The sequence below is a fragment of the Acartia tonsa genome, chromosome 7 (genome assembly GCF_053477335.1).
Source record: "Acartia tonsa isolate MP-2025a chromosome 7, ASM5347733v1, whole genome shotgun sequence".
Lineage (NCBI taxonomy): Eukaryota > Metazoa > Arthropoda > Copepoda > Calanoida > Acartiidae > Acartia > Acartia tonsa.
Genome location: NC_137266.1, coordinates 47,125,381 through 47,145,521, shown reverse-complemented (window position 1 = coordinate 47,145,521; position 20,141 = coordinate 47,125,381). Strand labels below are relative to the sequence as shown.

The 20,141-nt window shown below is 30.4% G+C and overlaps 1 protein-coding gene across 1 annotated transcript; it reads left to right on the top strand.

Annotated features, from left to right (window-relative positions):
• The first annotated feature begins 3,100 nt into the window (after nt 1-3,100).
• LOC145324586 (vascular endothelial growth factor A-A-like) lies at nt 3,101-19,537 on the top strand. Its single transcript, XM_080167168.1, has 7 exons — nt 3,101-3,529; nt 4,363-4,446; nt 13,139-13,268; nt 17,353-17,506; nt 18,046-18,127; nt 18,972-19,027; nt 19,450-19,537. Exons 1-7 carry the CDS (start codon nt 3,437-3,439, stop codon nt 19,535-19,537), a joined length of 687 nt encoding a protein of 228 aa, XP_080023294.1. The 5' UTR covers nt 3,101-3,436.
• The last annotated feature ends 604 nt before the right edge of the window (nt 19,538-20,141 follow it).

Sequence of the window (20,141 nt, the reverse complement as noted above, 5' to 3'; positions counted from 1 at the left end):
TTAGTGTGCCAAGCAGTTACTTAGTAAGTATGTCAAAACTAAGATATTAAAGTATTTACTAATGAGGAAACTATTTCAAGACCACCTGGATCATTTTTGTGTAAGTATCAGAGGAAGCTTGGGATGAAATGACAATCCAACCTGATTGCAATTTTGCAGTAATTACAAGAAGTTTTTTTGTTGAGACAAAGAGTGACATAAATGCTGGTTCATTAAATGTCCAAGTCGAGGAAAGAGCAATTTTTCTACATATATCTGCAATAAAGGTATCATTAACCCCATCAACAGATTCTTTAGTATATCCTTCAGAAACAATTAATGACAATATAAATAGTGATAGTTCGTTACATTAGTATTAAAATATAAAAAAAAAACTACCGTGATGCATAAGATTGTACAATAATCAATTATATTGCTGGCCATGTTTTTTATTTGACAGAAGATAAAACTTATGTACCGGATGCTTATTAGTACAAGGAATCACCACAAACAATTTCAGCTGTCTTTTTTAAATAGCAGTCCAGAAAATCGCATTTTCTTTCATAGTATTACGTAAGGACTAATGGATGGAAGGACAGACAAAGTCAAATATTAGTACAAACAATCTCATATATAGAGTTGCTTTGCCAGTAAAAATTCTTATTCTATAATACAAAGTAGAACGATGTCTTTCTGTTTGTTCGTAGCAAAGGATCTCAATAACCGCTGAACTGATCGAGTTCTTCTTTACAGGGTAGCTTGTCATAGGTCCCGGGAAGGTTTAAAACTATTTTCTTGGGGGGTGGGACACCCCTAACCCCCCAAAAAAATGAAAAATACCCCCCCCTCAAAAAAAATATTTTATTTTTTAATTTTCTTTTAAATCTAAAACACGAAAAATTAGTTTGATGCGAAGCCGCTAGTAAATTCTATAACAGAAAAAGAAAAGAATGTATGTTAATATATTTTGTAAAATTTTGAAGAAGAACTAATATATGTTGAAATGATGACCAATAGAGGTCAGAAATATTTGAACTCTTTGTGCTAAAAATAATATGTAGTGCAGTAATAACAAGCAAACAAAATAAATTGTTATAAATTATTATTTATAGTTAAAAGAAGACAATCGCTTTACTTTTAATATATGGGTTAATATACAAAACAAAACATTACTATAAAAAATTTGTACTAATAATAGTTATTTCTTGCATCGTATTATAAACGGCTTTCCGCGGATATAGAATGTACAATTATAAGATTAAAACCAGTTTTTTAGCCCTGAGGTGCCGAAGTCACGGGCTAAAAAAACTGGTTTTAATCTTATGATTGTACATTTCTATATTCGTAGAAAACTGGATATATTACAATGCTAGACATAGTTTTTTCGTATGGATGAGAACCGGTTCCTATCGACTGGATTCGAATGAATACGAGAAAAAATATTATTTTGCTTAGAATATGTCCGTCTCTCAATTCTTATGAATAAAAACCTATTGTATGTATTATTACATATATCACCAAACACATTTTATAACGATAGGAGAAGTTAAACATAGTTGTTATTGGTTCTTTTTTAGTTATACATTGTAATGTCTTAATGTCGACAAAAATATTTATATATCACAAAGGGTCACTCACTGAGTTAGGTGTTTATATAACGGTTTCTAAAACAACAGGTAAAAATGTATAAACTATTAGTGTTCAGTAAAGGTCATTATTGAGATATATGCCAAAGTTTGGCAATTTAATCAATCAAATTTTTGGTCCAGTTTTCAAAATTTTAGAAGCGTAGCATCTCTGTACATGGAAAACCTTATATTTTGTGCTGTTATTATATCAACATAATATAAAAGGCACAATGTCATAATTTGTTAACCAAGTTATACGAAAACCACATAAATACTTTGAATGCCATTTGCCACTTAATGAAATAGAATAAAGACTTTATGACTTATTTGTGATCATATTCGACAATTGTAAAATATTGAGTCAAAATAATTGTTATATTGTTACGAACTCAAACTCTTTTTGTCTTCCTACGCTTCCATGAACATTTTTTGTCCTTTTTATACTTCCTGGTATTTTTAATATAATAAAAGAATTTTTTTTTTCTTCTTAAAAGTTTATTATTTATGCTATGGGCATATCAGAAAGATATTAAAGATACTTCTATAGATTAGCTTTTTTACTTTTTGTGTGTAAAAAAAACAAATCAAATTATCTTCAACCTAAATGATAGCCTAAAACCTGTCTTATACCGATTATAACCTTCCCAAATCATTATTGAATGATCTTGCCGTTTAGAAGATCTTTAGTCGACAAACGCATTTTTAGATAGGTATATTAGAACAGTTTTTTCTGAAGCTTAAGATCTCAAAAACTACAGAAACGGTTGAGTTATCTCTTTGAGGGACGCTTTACATAGGTCCTCTTGTGGTTTAAGCCATTATAATTTTCAGATTTAAGTCTCTTAGGACGGTTTAAAGCTATATTTCTAATGTCTTTCTGCCTCTAAAAGAGCCCCTAGGAGCAAAGAGCGTATCAGTTAGTATCTCATGTAGAAGTAACATGATGGCTGTCTGTTTAGATTGCAGAATATCTTAAACTGCTGAATTAATACAATGGCTTTCCGCTATTATGATAATAAAGATTTATAAATTAAATTTACACCTCTAGGTTTTTTTTCTTCTGCATTTTATCCTACAATTCTGACATGTATTAGATTAGGTTCATGTTATGTAAGCTTATCTCAGTGTATTGCCCTGTTTGAGAGAGAAAATATTACCGTACCGTACCGTCTTTGTTACTTCTAATACCGTACCGCCACGCCCCTACCTCGTAGTATTAAGTCCCCCCTAAACCGTGTATAGTAAGAAAATTCCTCGACGACCCTTGAAACAAATGTATCGCAAACACGAATGGTGTTAAGAATTTTAGTGGGGAATTTTCATCTACCTTTCTTCTTTATACGGCAAAAATACTTCTTCTATACCCATAGTAACTATCACTCTCTCTTTCTTTAATGTTCCCCCCATGCACTAAAGTGCTCTGAATCCCCCCTCCCCCTTTGTTTACCCCCCTGTAAATTAAGACTAGTTTATATCCTTATTCATAACAGGAAACCTGCAATAATTTAAGGCACCTGTATATTAATTTAAAGCCTTTTTTAGTGATTTTAAGTGAAATTACCCTAAAAATGACCCCAAAATGATGAATTTTAGAGAAAACTAGTTTTTATAAAAGTGATGTGATTGAAAAAAAAGTGGCAAGTTTGCTAATTGGTCCAATTTACAAGCCAATAAAATTGGTGGAGCCGATTTATTATTATTGACCAATAAATCAGTTTGCTATTGTAAGCAACCACTAATTGACAAAATAAGCCACTTTAAACACCAATATGCAGTGAAATTTAAAAACATAAATAATAGTTTTATATAATGTGAAAAAATCCTCTAAAATGAAGTTTTTATTGTTTTTTTTAAGCAGTACATGCCTTGTACGGCAAGCGGTGCAGTTTGAGGGATTTCAATGTACAAGTCAACATGTTCAGGTAAAATTAGTTTTCTGTATTGCTTCGAAACCGATTAATATCCTCTGGATTAGAGAAAATCTTGTAATGTATCGTATTATAGACAATTTTCTACGAATAGTAAAATGCAATTAATACCAGATTAATACCAGTTTTATTAGCCCTGGATTTCGGCCTCTAGAATCTAACAAAACCGGAATTAATCCTATAATTTACCGTTTTGCTATCTGCGGAGAGCTGTATATGAAAGTGAAACTTTGCGAAAATTACTATTATCTTTATCCGTTGCTATAAAACCTTATGTTTTTAACTCATGGGACACTTGCCATAAAAAGGTTAGGTAAACATCTGTATATAATTGTCAAAAACTAAATTTTTGCTTGAATAGAAGCTTTCTGATCGTTTTGGTTAGGTTTCTTTGCTTGATTAGTCTATATGGATCAACCCTACTCCCTCCCTATTAAGGATAAATTAATTATTGGGGGGGGGGGGGGGGGGAGAAAGGGGTTTTAGAATATTTTACCCTACATTGTTCTCTCCCTCCCTGATTATCATAAAAAGTATGCTACAGATAGATTTATCTATTTTAATAGCTAATACTGTTAATCCCTGACTGTTAATATGTATAATTTTATCTAAAATGACATTCTGTAAATTTTGATTAGTTGGTTAATTAAATCGAGTGTTATCTAATAATTGTTATCTAAAGAGGGGGTAATTTTATGTATCATCATTGGGGATGTACATCAATTTATCGGCTATTGTCTTATCACTAAGATCACAAAAAAAACTATCCTATTCCCTCACTGGCTGAGTGACTGACTCAATCACTCATTCACTCATATTTATTGTAGGAGGCAGTTACAACTATATCAGCATGTGCACCAAGAGAAGTTGTCATACAACTACCCTGGCCAAATAATACAGATATCCAACAGGTATACATATCTTTTCAGTTTGGATTTGAAACCGATTAATATCCGCTGGATTAGAACCGGTTCTACGAAAATATCACTTTTATTTTAATATCCACGGAAAGCGGTCTTTAAATCGATGCGATAAATAACTATTATAATTATCTAATCTAATTAATGTTTAGTTAGCTATCTATCTATATATCAGAATATATCTATCTATCTACATTGCAGTATCTATTTACAATCTATCTATCATTTATCCATTTTCTAGAAGTATCATTTACTTCCTTTATAATCATCAATCAGTATAACTTTTGATGATATTCTATTTTAATAATATTTATATATTTGTCTAGTAAAAAAATATTTTTTTTATCATTTTCGTTAATTCAAGCTATATTATGATGTTTTCTATGGATTGTATTGAAAAACAGCCAGAAGTAACTTGAGAACAATTCTAATGAAATTCAAAGATTTTTTTAGTTTTCGTGAAAGGTTTCGTGATTTTTTAAAAAAATTATAAACATATTATCTTGCGATAAAATGCTTTGCCTATAGTCTTCTAAAGTCAAATATAAACGTTGGCGTCGAGATTTTAAATGACCTACACTACCTTTCTTTTTGGTATACCCTTAGGACAAATATCTAACAGAAAATGACCTGAAACCCGCCTAAGTATTAGTCATAGACTTCCTTAAACACATCCTCTAATTTTTGGCTAACATTAATTGAATCTTAATTATATAGTGCAGACTAGCAGTTTCCATAAATTTATCGTTCATTGTCTTATCCCTTAATATCCCTAAATATCCAGCCACTTCTACTAGGATATATTTTACATAATCTTCGGAAAGATGAACCATAAAAATACAAAAATCTACATGTAATAATCCCTTCTTAAAAGAATATTATATGATCAATAGAGTTTGTTGGATATTTTATATCGCGATTGATACCCTTACCCCCTGAATATGAATCTTAGGATTTCGATAAATACTAAACCGATTGAGTTCTCCAGTTTGGGAAGCTTTTAGATTAAGTCTTGAAATTTTAGGCTATTTATTCAATCTTTTAATGCAGAGCATCTAGATGCTAGGGGCGCAGTCACTATTATAATTATATAGCTGCTAAAGTCGACCTTTTTTAATGAGAATAACTGCATGTCGATAAGGACTCCAAGGGGGGAAGCGTTTCCCTACTTCCTCCTTATCACCCCCCCCCCCCCCCAACAAACAAAATTTTAGGTTCTAAACTATTGTAAATGCATTAGAGTACCACCCTTCTCCAATATCTAAAAAATCCCACCCCCACGACCCCATAAAAAATCTTAGACGTCCTTTTAAGAGCGGGGGAAGCATTTTTTGATCAACTTGCTATATCATGGATTTTCCCAATAATCCTTAGAATATAAATAATCTCTCAATAGTTGAATATTAATTTAGCCTTTTTAAACATAAACAAGATACATTGAAATTAATAGCTGCGAAGCCAATAAAATGTCAAATGCTAAAAGTATTATAACCTGAAGTTTTTCTTAACCTATAACATTGTTTTGTTATTTAATTCTTTTTAGAAACTTTAGTTTTTTTTCTATTTAATAATTATTTATTTATGTTCATGCGCTTTTTTGATGCTTCTAAAGTTTTTTAATCAATTTACATTTTTTAAAACTTTAATAACTAATTCCTTTATTCTTGTAGAATTTTTTTTCTGTAAAAAAGCATTTAAATTAAAACTGTTGATTAATTTCTGATAAATATGTAGAATATGAAAAAAAAATATAGATGTTCATTAAAATTTACTAAAAAGTTTTGGATTCGTGTCCAGTAAGATTTCTTCAATTATCAGAGAAGCTTTTTATTGATCCTCTAAAGATGTTTAGTTATTTTTAAATACTCCACTGACCGATGCGGATTGTATAACGATTTTATGACAAAATTTATCTGTTCGTCTGTACAGCTTTTCTTGATATCTGAGCAAAATTACATTTAGAGGGTAATTTCTTTTTTAGGATAACGCTAAAAAACTCAACCGATTGAGTTTTCTATAACCAATTTTAAAATCAAAGTATTCAGTTGGTTTTATGCTATTTATTCTGTCCTCCACACTTAAATATATCGCCTTTATATAAGAAGGGTGGATGCGCTGGTATGCCTTTGTTGTCATCCTTGTTAGTACAAAAAAGAAAACAATTTGTTTTACTTTTTTGAGGGAATAACATAAAAAAGTTTATTCTGTGTTATTTTAGTTTGAAAACTAATCAAGATCAAAAGATGAAATTAGTTCTCAATAGTTTTTAAAATTATTGTCATACTCTCTTTTACAGATATGTGCGATATAGACAGTTTAGGCGAAGTGTCTGTCACTTTTCAGACAACCAACCCAGAGAGAGAGGGGACAATGGGCTGTTAGTCCCCAAAGTTTTAGAATAACGTTTTCTTATTCGTTAGCTTAATAATTTTTTTTTTAATGTATTTTGATTTGTTGGTTTATCAAGTTGAGTGTCCAAACGTTTTAACCACTAATTGTAATCTACAGAAGGGATAATTTTATGTATCATCATTGGTAATGTACATTAATTTATTGGTCTTATCCTTTTAGATACCTGTTTAATAACGAATGGCTTATGATAATGAATTGTGTTATGGGAGCTTCTTCAACTATAATTGTCTCTCATCTGGCATAGACGCAGTAGAAATCATTTTCTAAGCCCTCATTGATATTATTAGTATTAAGAGATCTTAATTGATAAACTCAAATTCAACTACTAAAATAATATATTTTAGTCTTTAGATATACTTAATACAAAGTAAAACGATGTCTGTTTTTAATCAACTAGTTTATTAAAATTCTTATGGGTTGATCATAGTTTTAAAAAGTTTTAGAAGGATAAAAGAGAGAAAAACTAGTTGATTTGTATCATATTTACTAAAATGAAAAAAAGAACATTAGTTTGTGTTATTTAACAATTTAATTTTAAAAAGATTAAAAACGGTCACGTAAAGATTGCAATGTAAATATAGACGTTTTATTTTTTCCTGAAACTTAATAAAAATTTTAACAAGTTTAATAAAGAGATAAAAAGAATATGAATATTGGGTAAGGCCTAAAAATCCTTAACTGACATACAGACCCTTATTATAAATAATTTTTTCTTTTAAAATTGATTTCATTTTCAATTTTACAAAATGAGATATAGCGCATTTAAATTTTCACCGATTTAAGAATCAACAAAAAATGTAGAAAGCTCCAATTTCTGAAAATTTCCATAAAGTTCGAATTTCATGTCATTTACTGTTTTGTTTTCAACAATTTTGAAGCTTAAAAAGTGACTGAAATCAATTTGGAAAAATTAACAAAGATGATAATGTACACATAGGCGTAGTATAAAAAATTAACAATGTTTTTCTAACTCCAAATTTAGGTTAGGTTATATTTGGTATATGGTGGCATGGTTAGGTCACCCTAGGGTTAGGGATTTTTTAGAACCATTTTAATTATAAGGAGGGGTTTAGCGGTGCTTGTTCGCTCGCTTGTCAATTTTGAGGAAAGCCCCAATAGATTTTTTTCTTCTTACATTGTGTTTAATTGCCGCCATTAGATATAAAATAAAAAAATTTTGAATCAAAACAATTCTTTGATTATGATTTTCCGTCACATGACTTCTTTTGACTGACAGTTAAAGGTAATAATGGAAATGCTTCGCCTTTCAGAAAGCACCAAAAATGATTAGGAGAGGGGGTAAAAAGTGCGTCATTACCTAGTATACATAACAAAATTAGTTTCAACACTGTAGTTTTTTGTTCAAATTCCTAACTTTTTTATTAGGTGTATCTTTGTAAAGAATTTAAGTAAATAGAAAAAGTTTAGAATCTCTTTTTTTATACCGAAACTTCTCAAAAAGCACCTAATGATTTAAAAGACAGAAAAAAATAATGATAAAAGATCTTGTCATGTATTTAGTCAATATAAACTAACAAAAAGTGCCTTTCAGCAATTTTCCCTTAATTTTGAGAATCCACATATAAAAGCAGACACATATCTTTGTATATTCTGTTTTTGGAAATCGAGATTTAGATTACTTGAATTTCAAATTGCGAATTGACTTAGCTTTCTCTCTTTTGAATTTTAGTAAAAAGGATAATAGAATAAACATCTTCTAACAAAAATAAAACAGAAAGAAAGAGTGGGAGAGAAAGAGAAATATAGAAAAAGGTAAATTAAAGAAAGAGAAAAATAGAGGTTGAAAGAAAGAAACTAAGATAGCAACTAAGAGAAAATTTATTATTACACAAGAGAAAATTTAAAAACGATACATTTTTCTTTTTTTTCTCAATCTATGGTTAATTTTCCTTTATTTTTCTTTATTTCGCACTTTTTTCTGTATCTGTCTTTCTTTCTCTCTTTTCTCCCTCTTTTCCATTATTTGTATAGTATACCAGCTTTTCTTACTTTTCTTTTCTTTTTCCCTAACTTTTTTCTTTTCCCTCTTTTCACTCTATATTTCTATTTTGTTCTCAGTGGGTCACTATATATCTTTCTTTTAATCTCTATTTCTCTCTCTATTTCTATCTTTATTTCTTTCTCCATTTCTCTTCCTATATATCCCTCTATTTATCTATCTATCTTACTTGTTCTTACGATTTCTCTTGAGAGGGTTATGGTACCCTCCATCAAAATGGTTATAAACCTTCCTGGGACCCATGAGAAGTTACCCTGATAAGGAGAACCCGATCGGTTCAGCGGTTAGCGAGATCCTTCGGGACAGACAAATAAACGCTTTCTACTTTATTATATAGATATCTATATTTTTGTTTCAAGCTTTATATCTCCCTTTTCTTTTAATCTTTCATGATATGAAGCTTTTATATTGTGATCACGCAACAAATGAAAAAAATGTATTATCTGATAATACCTTTTAGGATCGAAGCTCCTCTTTATTAGGGTCTGTTTTCAGTCCGTTGTCCCCATTAAATGCCATTACTGATTTGCTTTAAATTCTCTTAAGTATTATTTTCATGAATTTATTGTGGGCTACTATACTAATTAAATAGCCTTAAACATGACCTTAAACAGAAAACCTAATTCAACTGTTGCTGAGATCTTAAGTTACACACAGACATTTAGACATCCAAAACTAGTCCTCAAAGTTTTATAATAAAGTTTACTTATTCGTTGTATAAACAACTTTGGGGACTTAGAAATTAGATTGTTTTTTTCATTAAATTGAGTATCCAAACGTTTCAACCACTAATTGTAATCTACAGAAGGGGTAATTTTGTTTATCATCATTGGAAATACACGTTAATTTATCGGCTATTGTCTTACTCCTTGAGATCGCTGACAAATATATGGAAGTAATTATTCTTGTTTTATCACTTTGTAAAAAAAAGATTAGAGGCAGACATAAAATTTTATTTCTGATTAAGTCTTTAAAAGTATAGCACATAGTAAAGTATTGTTTTTAATAGAGTGAAGCTACTCTATTGAGTGCTTATGTCCTTCTGTCTTTTCTTCTGTATATAGTGATGCTCTATATTTGGTTATTTGTACTTACTTTGTCTTATTAATTTTATACTTTTTCATAACTATTTCATTCTCTCTCTCTCTCTCTCTCTCTATATATATATATATATATATATATATATATATATATATCTCTCTCTCTCTCTCTCTCTCCTCTCTAACGGAATATAGAAAGATAGGTGTCTATTTTGTGTGTGGATGGATCCTCAAAATTAAGGTAAAATTACTGGATTCCATACTACTTGACGAAAACGTTATTGTTTAAGGAGCCGAATAGCCATGTAAATCTCAAGAACTATTATAAAGCTCTTTGAAAATCATAGTGAGATATGTAAGCATATTAACACATATATTTATACATCCTGTTACTTTAGCACAGAGGACAAAACCTTTCTTAATTACATAGCAATTAATAGGATAGGATATTACGGATAAGTTTGCTGAAAAATGAATTAAAAGTAAAACTCAAGGATAAGGGATAGGAAACCTGGCCATAAATTAGGTCTCGGCCTGGTTTTGAAAGGGATCATGCAACTTTTACCATTTGCCTAATTTAATGACCTTACTGGCGGACGGCTCATATTGGCTACCGCTCTAAACCAATAGTGTTCTGTGATTTGGGCTTGTTTTGTATCACAGATGGCGGAAATTTTACAAGCAGACAATTCTAGAAAAAATAATGATTTCGTCTGCTACGAAAAAATAAATATAAATGGTGTTAGATCACATTAGTTTAATTATTAAATCTGCTTAGAGTTAAACATTAAAAAAGGGCCACATAGAAAAAACAAAAATAACGGGATTATTTTTTTGGAAAGAAGGTAGCTACGAATTTTCATTTGGTAGTTTATAAATTAGATGTTGTATTTTGAATTTTAAAAATTTAGTACGGAGTTGATACAACACCTTCACCCTAATTTTTGTACAATACAACACAGTACAGATATATCATTACATTATATCCAGTATAGTATCCAAAGAACTTGATAGAATGTTACCCAAGTGCATATTTATTTATTTATTTTGAATTTTAATTAGCAATGAAATTTTCAAATAAAATTTTTACTCATTAATAAAAATGCAAATAATACAAACTAAAATCTGTCTTAGGGAAACCCAACGATAGCTTTCTGACAGTTCAAATTAAAAATTTAAAAAAAAAGATAAAAAATTTTGGGAGAGAAAAAACTTCATTTTAACAAAAGCCATTAATATATAGGTTTATAAAAAGTTATGTTTTTTACTTTAAACTAGCTACCTGAATTTGATTCTATACTTTATCTATACACACACACACAGCTTTTTCATTAGCATTTTATACGAACCACTGCGCTATCCCAAAACTGGTTTATTAGGCTAGAAATAGGCCTAGGCTTGAAATAGGCCTGAAATAATATTTTCCTACGTTTCCCATCCCTTATCCCTGGTAAAACTTAAAAAGCAAGAATTAAAAAAACATCACTATTATCTCCATATATGTTTCTAGACACTATGTCTGAAGCTTTGCTTGCTTTGTAAAATTTTACTTATACATATATATTTCTACATTATTTCTGTATTAAACTCTACTGTTCAAGAACATTGATTAATTTTTCTTCTTCTGGCCTTTGCTAGTGCGCTACTTTCCCTTATAATAAAGGAAAATAATCTCTGTCTGAAGAACCTCTGAACTGATATGGTTCTCCTTTACAGGGTAGCTTCTCATAGATCCTGGGAAGGTTTATCACTATTTTGGGGGAGTGTACCACCACCAACCCGAGAGCAATCGCCCCTAGAAAAAAAATACCACCCAAATTTGATTTTACTTTTCCTTTTTAAATCTAAAATAAAAAAATAGGTTATCAAATTCAACCCTCTCCTCTAGTGCTCCTAGAGACTTCTTGGGGGCGTCGCCGCTAGTAAATAATATTGTTCTTGTTTTGATAATGGTTGTCTCTAGCTAAATTAAGCTATTTATACGGCTCAACGAATATTGGCAAAAGAGGGACGTGTGGACATTTAGCTAAAGTGTTCTCACAATTAAACTATAACAATTCTTTATAGCAAAATATAAAAAATAGAATTATGTCTAGCCGTCTCTGTATGGAACATATGATATCGTTAAAGCTCAGAAGAATTTAACCCCTTCCAAAAAAAGAACTTATGAGTTTTAAATTTTTGACAACGCTACTAATGGCTATTAGAATTATACTTTAAAAAATACAAAGCTTCTCTAAAAATAGCAGCTTATAGTGCCTATAAAAATGACGTAATGCAATACAAATGACAAATGATAGGCCAGTATACATTTTACCATGGATCAACGCAAATTTATAATGGCATATCAAGGTCATTTGTACTGTATGACGTCATTTTTTGAGGCACTATAAGCTGCCACTCTCTAAAAGGTTAGGATTGGTTAAATAAACAAAACTGGCCAAGCAAATGAAGGCTGTAAGAATTGAGACGAGGTGTTAGTTTATTCACCATTGCCCTTTCCCTATCTCAAATATATGTAGTTTACAAAAAAATCTGCAAAATTGTAAAAACACCTGCAAAAAAGCTGACTCATGTTATAGTAAAAATTGTGGAAATCAAAGATCCCCCATAGGGCTTAAGAAAACCTCATTTATGGGGATTTTGTCAATGAAGACAATAACATTATTCTAATCTTTTGGTTTCTTAAAAATACACGTTTTTATATGTATCTATTCATTAATCCATCAATCTAACCACTGACCCGTCTATCTATCTATCCATCAATCTATCCATTCATCATTTAAACATATATTCATCTATCCATCCATCCATAACTATCTATCTATGTTTCCATCAATCTATCTATATATCCATCAATATGAAATTTATTTAATTCATTTAATGATTTACTCGCAAGTCAAGTTTTAAGGCAGTTGGGACATTTTACCACATCGCTCCTAAACTATACGTAGCAGAGGAAATTTTTTTACACTTCCCAAAAGTAGACTTCCTAACGGTTCTAACGATATGCGTAACATTTTTCTGCTATTAACACAAGCCGCGCAATCCAAATTTTAAAAATGTCCGCATTTTTTTGCACACCCTTTATATCCATCAATATATCTATATATTCATCAATCTATCAATATATCCATCCATCCATCCATAATTCATCTGCTTCTATATCCATCAATCTATTACATACCTCTCTATCTATGCATATATCTAGATGACCCCAAGCCACGTGATAGTGCAGAGATGTACGGGAGGGTGCTCCCCCCTCAACCCCTCCTGCCTGCCCAGCCAAACAAGAATGAAGAAAATCCCAGTGATCGTAGCCAAGTGTGGCATAAAGTTAGGTAAGAATTCTTATTTACTAATTTTAGAAGATAGTTACAAGAATTGTTTAGTTAGGTAGAGCCCTGGTAAGCCCTATAAGGATGAAATATGATGGTTTGAGCTTCCCATATGGATTTTCCTCAAAGATTCGAGCATTTTAGTTTGGAGGAAGTACAATAAATAGATGACTGTTACTTAAATTAAAATATAAAGATATCAAAATCAAGAAAATAAGAAATATTAGACAATCAGATAAAAATAGACCAATTGGAGACCCATTTATATTCATAGACAAAGACAAATTAAAAGACAGACAAAAATTTACAAACAACAAAAATATTTTTATTTGACCTTTGTCGCTTAAAATCAACATTTTTTATCAAACATTCCAGAAATAAATTAAGAAAACTTTTACAGCATTTTTGTCAATTCTTAAAAGTCGACTAGACGCTTTTTTTTGTAGGAAATCTACTCTATCTTTCATAATGTGAAGTTTTCCAATAACAATTTTGCTTCTCCGTTTGAAATAGATATTTTCATCATCGTTTATTTCTTGTTTACTTTGAAGAACGGGGTTAAGAATTTATAAGGTCTGCTAAAAGACAGACAAATACTCAAAGTTAAGAAACCTTAACATTCTCTTTTGAATACCCCCCTCCCCCCCCCCCCATAATGTAATATTAATTTTAGAGGGGTGAAGTATTTCAAAGGTTCATTTTTTCAGTTGTTTGTCTTATCCTCCTCCCAAACAGCCGAAAACCATCCCAGGCTTCCCTAAATCTTTTGAAAGATATTACTTTTTCCGTTTTACAGTTTAATCAACTTTCCTATTTTAATGTATTCTTCCTTGTTTATCCCCTGAATATGTGAAGATAGATTGATGATACAGAATTATTTGAAAAGCTGAAACAACAATTTAGCTATTTTGGGTTGTTCATACAAAGCTGTGAAAGTTTATTTGATCGATTTTGCAATTTAGGACTGGTTTGCCACATTATCTTGGTTTATCTTCTTTAATTTACAGTTTTATGTGTGATAAAATCGTCCTGGTATTGTTAAACCCTAATCAATGGATTTATAATTACTTGAATTTTATACCAGATTGTCATGGACTCTATCAAATGAAACTTCCAGCTGGATTTAATAACCATCCCCCCCCCCTTCATACTGGATGAACGAACTGAGCAATAAGTACCAACCTAAATGTACGACAATTTTGCCACTGTCACAAATCCACATTTAGTATACATCCATTACTGAATATTAAAAACATTTAACTTTAAGTTTTTTTTGAAAAAGTATAACAGAAAAAACTTTAGACTTTTTGCAATTATAAAAAGTAATAATTAGAGTTAAAAGTTCTAGTTGTCTTTGTTTATTTTAGAAAATTAGGCGAGGCTAATGATTTTATGATGTACAGAAAACAGAAAAAAAATATAAATATGTTTTCAGGCATATCGTATAAATGGATATATTATTTCTTTGATCTTACACCATATTTTCATGTTCTCTTATAAAGTGAAATACGCAGCGGGCTAAAATAACGAATCTTCCCTTTTCCCCATCCCCTCCCCTCCTGCTGGATGAACAAACTGACCAATAAATGAGTTCCATCTTAGCAAGCTTATTTTAGGTTAGGTTAGGTTATGTTGAGTAAATGTTGGAAGAGCCACGAAGAAAAATAGTTCCCTATTGGGATAGGTCCAGCAGTGTTAGAGCAGCACCGCAGAAGAAATATAGTTTTTTCAAAAATAAAAAATATAGTGGTATAAGGTGGTTTAGAATTAGGTTATTTATAAAGAAATAACTTTGACATTAATATTGAATTTAAATTTTGAAAGAAAGATTATGAAACAAAGTTAATCTCTATTCAACTGAAATAAAAATAGACTAAATTCCTGCCAATGGTCAATAAAAAGCTTTACGTCAATGATATATCAAGGACCAATAAACTTGCAAATTAAGGCTCAAATGTTTATTTATTGTACATAATCCTATCCCTGAAAACTGTCCATAAATATTTGAACTTACTAATTGATGTTGATTAGATAAATAATTAGTTGCTTAATCACTAAGATCAGAGATTGAGGGATGGGTCAATCAAAAATAAACCGCAAAAATTAATAAAGTAGCTAGTTAAGAGTTGCTTAATATCTCAAAAACGGCGCGGTTAGACCAAAGAAGCAACAAATTTTAGCGATTTTTTAAATTGACAAAAAATCTCTTGTAAACTATTTAATTATACATCATCCCCCCTGGTTCTAACTGTAAAATATAAGATTTTGGGATAAACATTGGTGAACAAGGATGAAAACATCCATAAAAGCGAAGCACTGAAACGGTAGGACAAACGGACGTTAACACTTGTATAGTTTCAGAACTGAATAATCTTAATATAAATGTATAAGAGTCAAAGCAAAATTGTGAGTAAATTTGTTAAAAAACTGCTTGATACAGGATAATGTTTATGGACATACTTACATTTTTAGGACTTGATTATAGAATTGCTTCGTTTATTACATTATACTTTGTTGTCCCAGGAATCAATATACTAAAAATCAGATCAATCGGATAATTAGATCACATAAAAATTTGATGTTAAAAAAGTAAAAAAATCATCATGTTTAAAATGGACGTACGGACATTTTGGTAATGATTATAGAGTTGCTACGCTTTCTAAATCGTACCTAACTGCTAAAGGAATCACCATGCAAAATTTGAAATCGATAGGGCAATTCTAACATGCCTAAATTAACGAAAAAAGCTATCCGTTACGGACGGACGGACGGACCGACCCTAATTATAGAAAAGCTTCGCTTTTAAAAAGTCAATGCACAATTTCTGTGAAATACTATCGCTTTGTAAGTTTTTATGTCTGTCCGTTAAGATCTCGCTTACTACTTCACTTATTGAGTTCTTCTTTTCAGGGAAGGTTCATATAAGGATTAATTTATGTTCTTTGTCTGACACTTCCATTGACTTTTAAATTCAGATCCTAGGACTTATGAGAAGGTACACTGCAAAGGAGAGAATATCGGTTCGTAGCGAGATCCCTCGGTCGAGACACCCTGTTACTTTAATATAAGGATTACTGTATTATATTTTACTATTCCTTGATATTATGTTTAACTTACTTTTGGACCCGACTGTTTTTCAATCTACCTTTTTTCTAATTAGTGCCTATTTCTTTATTTCTAATTTATAAGTTTATGTATTTCTATATTTAGAAATTTTGATTAATGCTTCTGATTCTTTCATTAATTTTTACATTTCATTTGATTTAATGATTTTTAATTTATAGAAAACCGTGTCTAATGAAGACTAAAAGTTTATTTAAGTTTTAGATGACTAATAGATATTCATCGCATCGTATTAAAGACAGCTTTTCGTGAATACAAAAATAAAAATTATAAGATGAAAACCAATTTTGTTATTTTTATTTTACTAGTCGTGGAATTTTGTAATTCGATGCTATACACAATATTTTATTATGGCTCAGAACAGGTTCCAATCCAGCAGATATCAATCGGTTTCGAAGCCATACTGGAAAAGAAATTAAAGATCCAGTTTCCAGTCCGAGATATGTCTGTCTGAATTGAATATTGCAACACATCGTTATACTAAATACATTAAAAAGCAGTACTATCATTGCAAGGCAATGTTAGTAATAATTAAGATGAATGCCAGGCCAATTAGATTATTTATTAATTTTTTTGTAAAGATTTTTTTGACTTATTCATTTGATTTATTCAGTTTCTATATGACTTCTGAAATATTTATAAAGAGATGCACCTGAATTTTGGTATCAAACTATGTTTCTGCTTAAGCTGTTATTGAAATGTAATACTTGTTTATTACACTAGTCCGCAAAGTTTTACAATAACCTTTTCTTATTCGTTGGCTTGAAAATTTTCGGGACTTTTACTGAATTTTAAATGATTGGTTTACTAAGTTCAGTGTTCAAACGTTTCAACCACTAATTTCAATCTACAGAAAGGGTAATTTTATGTGACATCATCGGGGATGTACATTAATTCATCGGTCATTGTCTAAACCCTTTAGTTCCCTGAATACTTTAAATAACAAATCTTTGTTTTGTTTCAGGTATATGTGATAAAGAGTGCTCCAGTATAGAGTTGGAAGAGCACACCGCGTGCAAATGCGCTTGCGCGTTGACCGCTGATGATTGCGGGGAGCATCATATGTTCAGCAAGTCAGAGTGCGCGTGTAAGTGCACCAATCTTCAGGATAAACGAAGGTGGGTCTTATAATTATACTAAAGTAGCAGGGAGGAAAGGGTCATAACAATATATTACACTAGTCCCCAAAGTTTTAAGGTAACGTTTTCTTATTAATGGCGCAACAACTTTGGAGACTTTCATTGAATTTTGATTGGTTGGTTAATTCAAGTTAAGTGTCAACTCTTAATTGTAATCTACAGAAAAGGTAATTTTGTTTATCCTCATTTGGGATTTACAATTAATTAAATCGGTCATTATCTTACCCCTTTAGATACCAGCCAAAATCTTTTCAAAATCATTTTCTCATTTGCTATAAACCCTACATGTTGTATGTTATAGCATAGAAGTCCAGGGGTAAAGGAGTGCATACCCCCTTCAAACTTTTAAAAATCCTTATATTACTCCCTATACATTTTTTAAAAGACATTAACCACCACCTCAAACCTATAAAACCTCTCACCCCCCCCCCCCAAAAAAAAAAATAAAAAAAACTTGGACGTCATTGTGCCTTAGTGTTCTCTTCACAAAATTCAGGATAAACAAAACATATTTTTAGATGTTTGGAGTCAGGGAAACAATGGGATGAAACAAGTTGTAGATGTACATGTCCTAACATACATTGTAGTCAACCAGGAGAGGTTAGTAGATAGATAGATATATATATAGATAGATAGATAGATAGATAGATAGATAGATAGATAGATAGATAGATAGATAGATAGATAGATAGATAGATAGATAGATAGATAGATAGATAGATAGATAGATAGATAGATAGATAGATAGATAGATAGATAGATAGATAGATAGATAGATAGATAGATAGATAGATAGATAGATAGATAGATAGATAGATAGATAGATAGATAGATAGATAGATAGATAGATAGATAGATAGATAGATAGATAGATAGATAGATAGATAGATAGATAGATAGATAGATAGATAGATAGATAGATAGATAGATAGATAGATAGATAGATAGATAGATAGATAGATAGATAGATAGATAGATAGATAGATAGATAGATAGATAGATAGATAGATAGATAGATAGATAGATAGATAGATAGATAGATAGATAGATAGATAGATAGATAGATAGATAGATAGATAGATAGATAGATAGATAGATAGATAGATAGATAGATAGATAGATAGATAGATAGATAGATAGATAGATAGATAGATAGATAGATAGATAGATAGATAGATAGATAGATAGATAGATAGATAGATAGATAGATAGATAGATAGATAGATAGATAGATAGATAGATAGATAGATAGATAGATAGATAGATAGATAGATAAATAGGCAGATATACAGATAAACAGAGAGACAGACAGTCAGTCAGTCAGTCAGTCAGACAGACAGGTAGACAGACAGACAGATAGATAGACAAACATAATTACTGAATGACAAATATGCAGATTGACAGTCCAACAGATTTTAAAAAATCCATCTATGAATCTATTTAGGTGATGGATATATCATCTTGTAAATGTGTCGAACAAACTCACATCCAAACATCTAGGCAATTATCATTTTATAATATTTTGAAGTAAAGGTTTTTTTTTAATAATTAATTTGTGTTCCAGTTCAAATAATTATGCAATCCTTATGAAGATTGAGAATAGTTATTTGTCGCATTACAGGCTTTTTGTCGTCTATATAAAAAATACCAGTTTTGTCAGTCACGAGGGGCCGTCCATAAAACTGGTTTTAATTTAATGATTTTGATTTTTATATTCGTGGAAAATTGTCTATAATACATAGTTTTAGTATTGCTGAGAACGGGTTCTAATCCAGCGGGCATTAATCGGTTTTAAAGCCATACTGAAAATGTTTTTTAAATGTTTTTTTTTTATATGAATCATTTTTCCTGTTACCAATAATCTGTTATAACGTTATATTTTTACATGTCTAATAATAAATGATAATAATAAATTGTTATAGAACTCTTTTAAACATGAGTAGTGAACAGTTACTAAGTTTAGAGATCTTAATCATCATTTTTCTCATCTCTACTGTCACAGGAAAATAATATTTCTTCAAATCAAAATATGCAGGAAGGGAGGGGACATTGGGTTATTCATCACACTAGTAACCAAAGTTTAAAAACTTTGGGGTCCTTTATTGAATTTTAATTAGTTGGATTATTATTGAAGTTGAGTGTCTAAAAGTTTCAAACACTATTTGTAATCTACAGAAAGGTTAATTTTGTGTGTCGTGCCATAATTGAGAATGTATATCAATTTATCGGCCATTGTCTTATCCTTACAGATCCCTGAAAAATATGCCTCTTTCATTTTTTCTATTATAAGGGAATTCAATGAAATATACGTGGGGAAAAATTATCTTCAATTTAGGTTGCTAACATACATAAAAATCATTTATTGGTCAGTTCGTTCATTCAATTTAAAGAGGAGGGGATGGATATTTTAGACAGCTACATTTAGAGCAATTCATGATAATATAAACACATTAGTGGAGTAATTTGTGACAACCTTGTTAAAACTTGTATTTTGTATTTGTATAAATATTGAGAAAAATCAATATTTTGATGTACTAGAAAGTACCTACTTCCTAAAAGTTGTACTTGAACTTATTGAACCAAATATTTAGGAAATAATACACTTATCTTTCTC

Excerpts from the sequence above, each read along its gene's own strand:
- LOC145324586 (XM_080167168.1), top strand. The coding sequence starts at position 3,437 with ATGAAGTTTTTATTGTTTTTTTTAAGCAGTACATGCCTTGTACGGCAA. Across the intron at positions 3,530-4,362 it reads GTACAAGTCAACATGTTCAG|GAGGCAGTTACAACTATATC; the intron begins GTAAAATTAGTT and ends TATTTATTGTAG. Across the intron at positions 18,128-18,971 it reads ATTGTAGTCAACCAGGAGAG|GTGATGGATATATCATCTTG; the intron begins GTTAGTAGATAG and ends GAATCTATTTAG.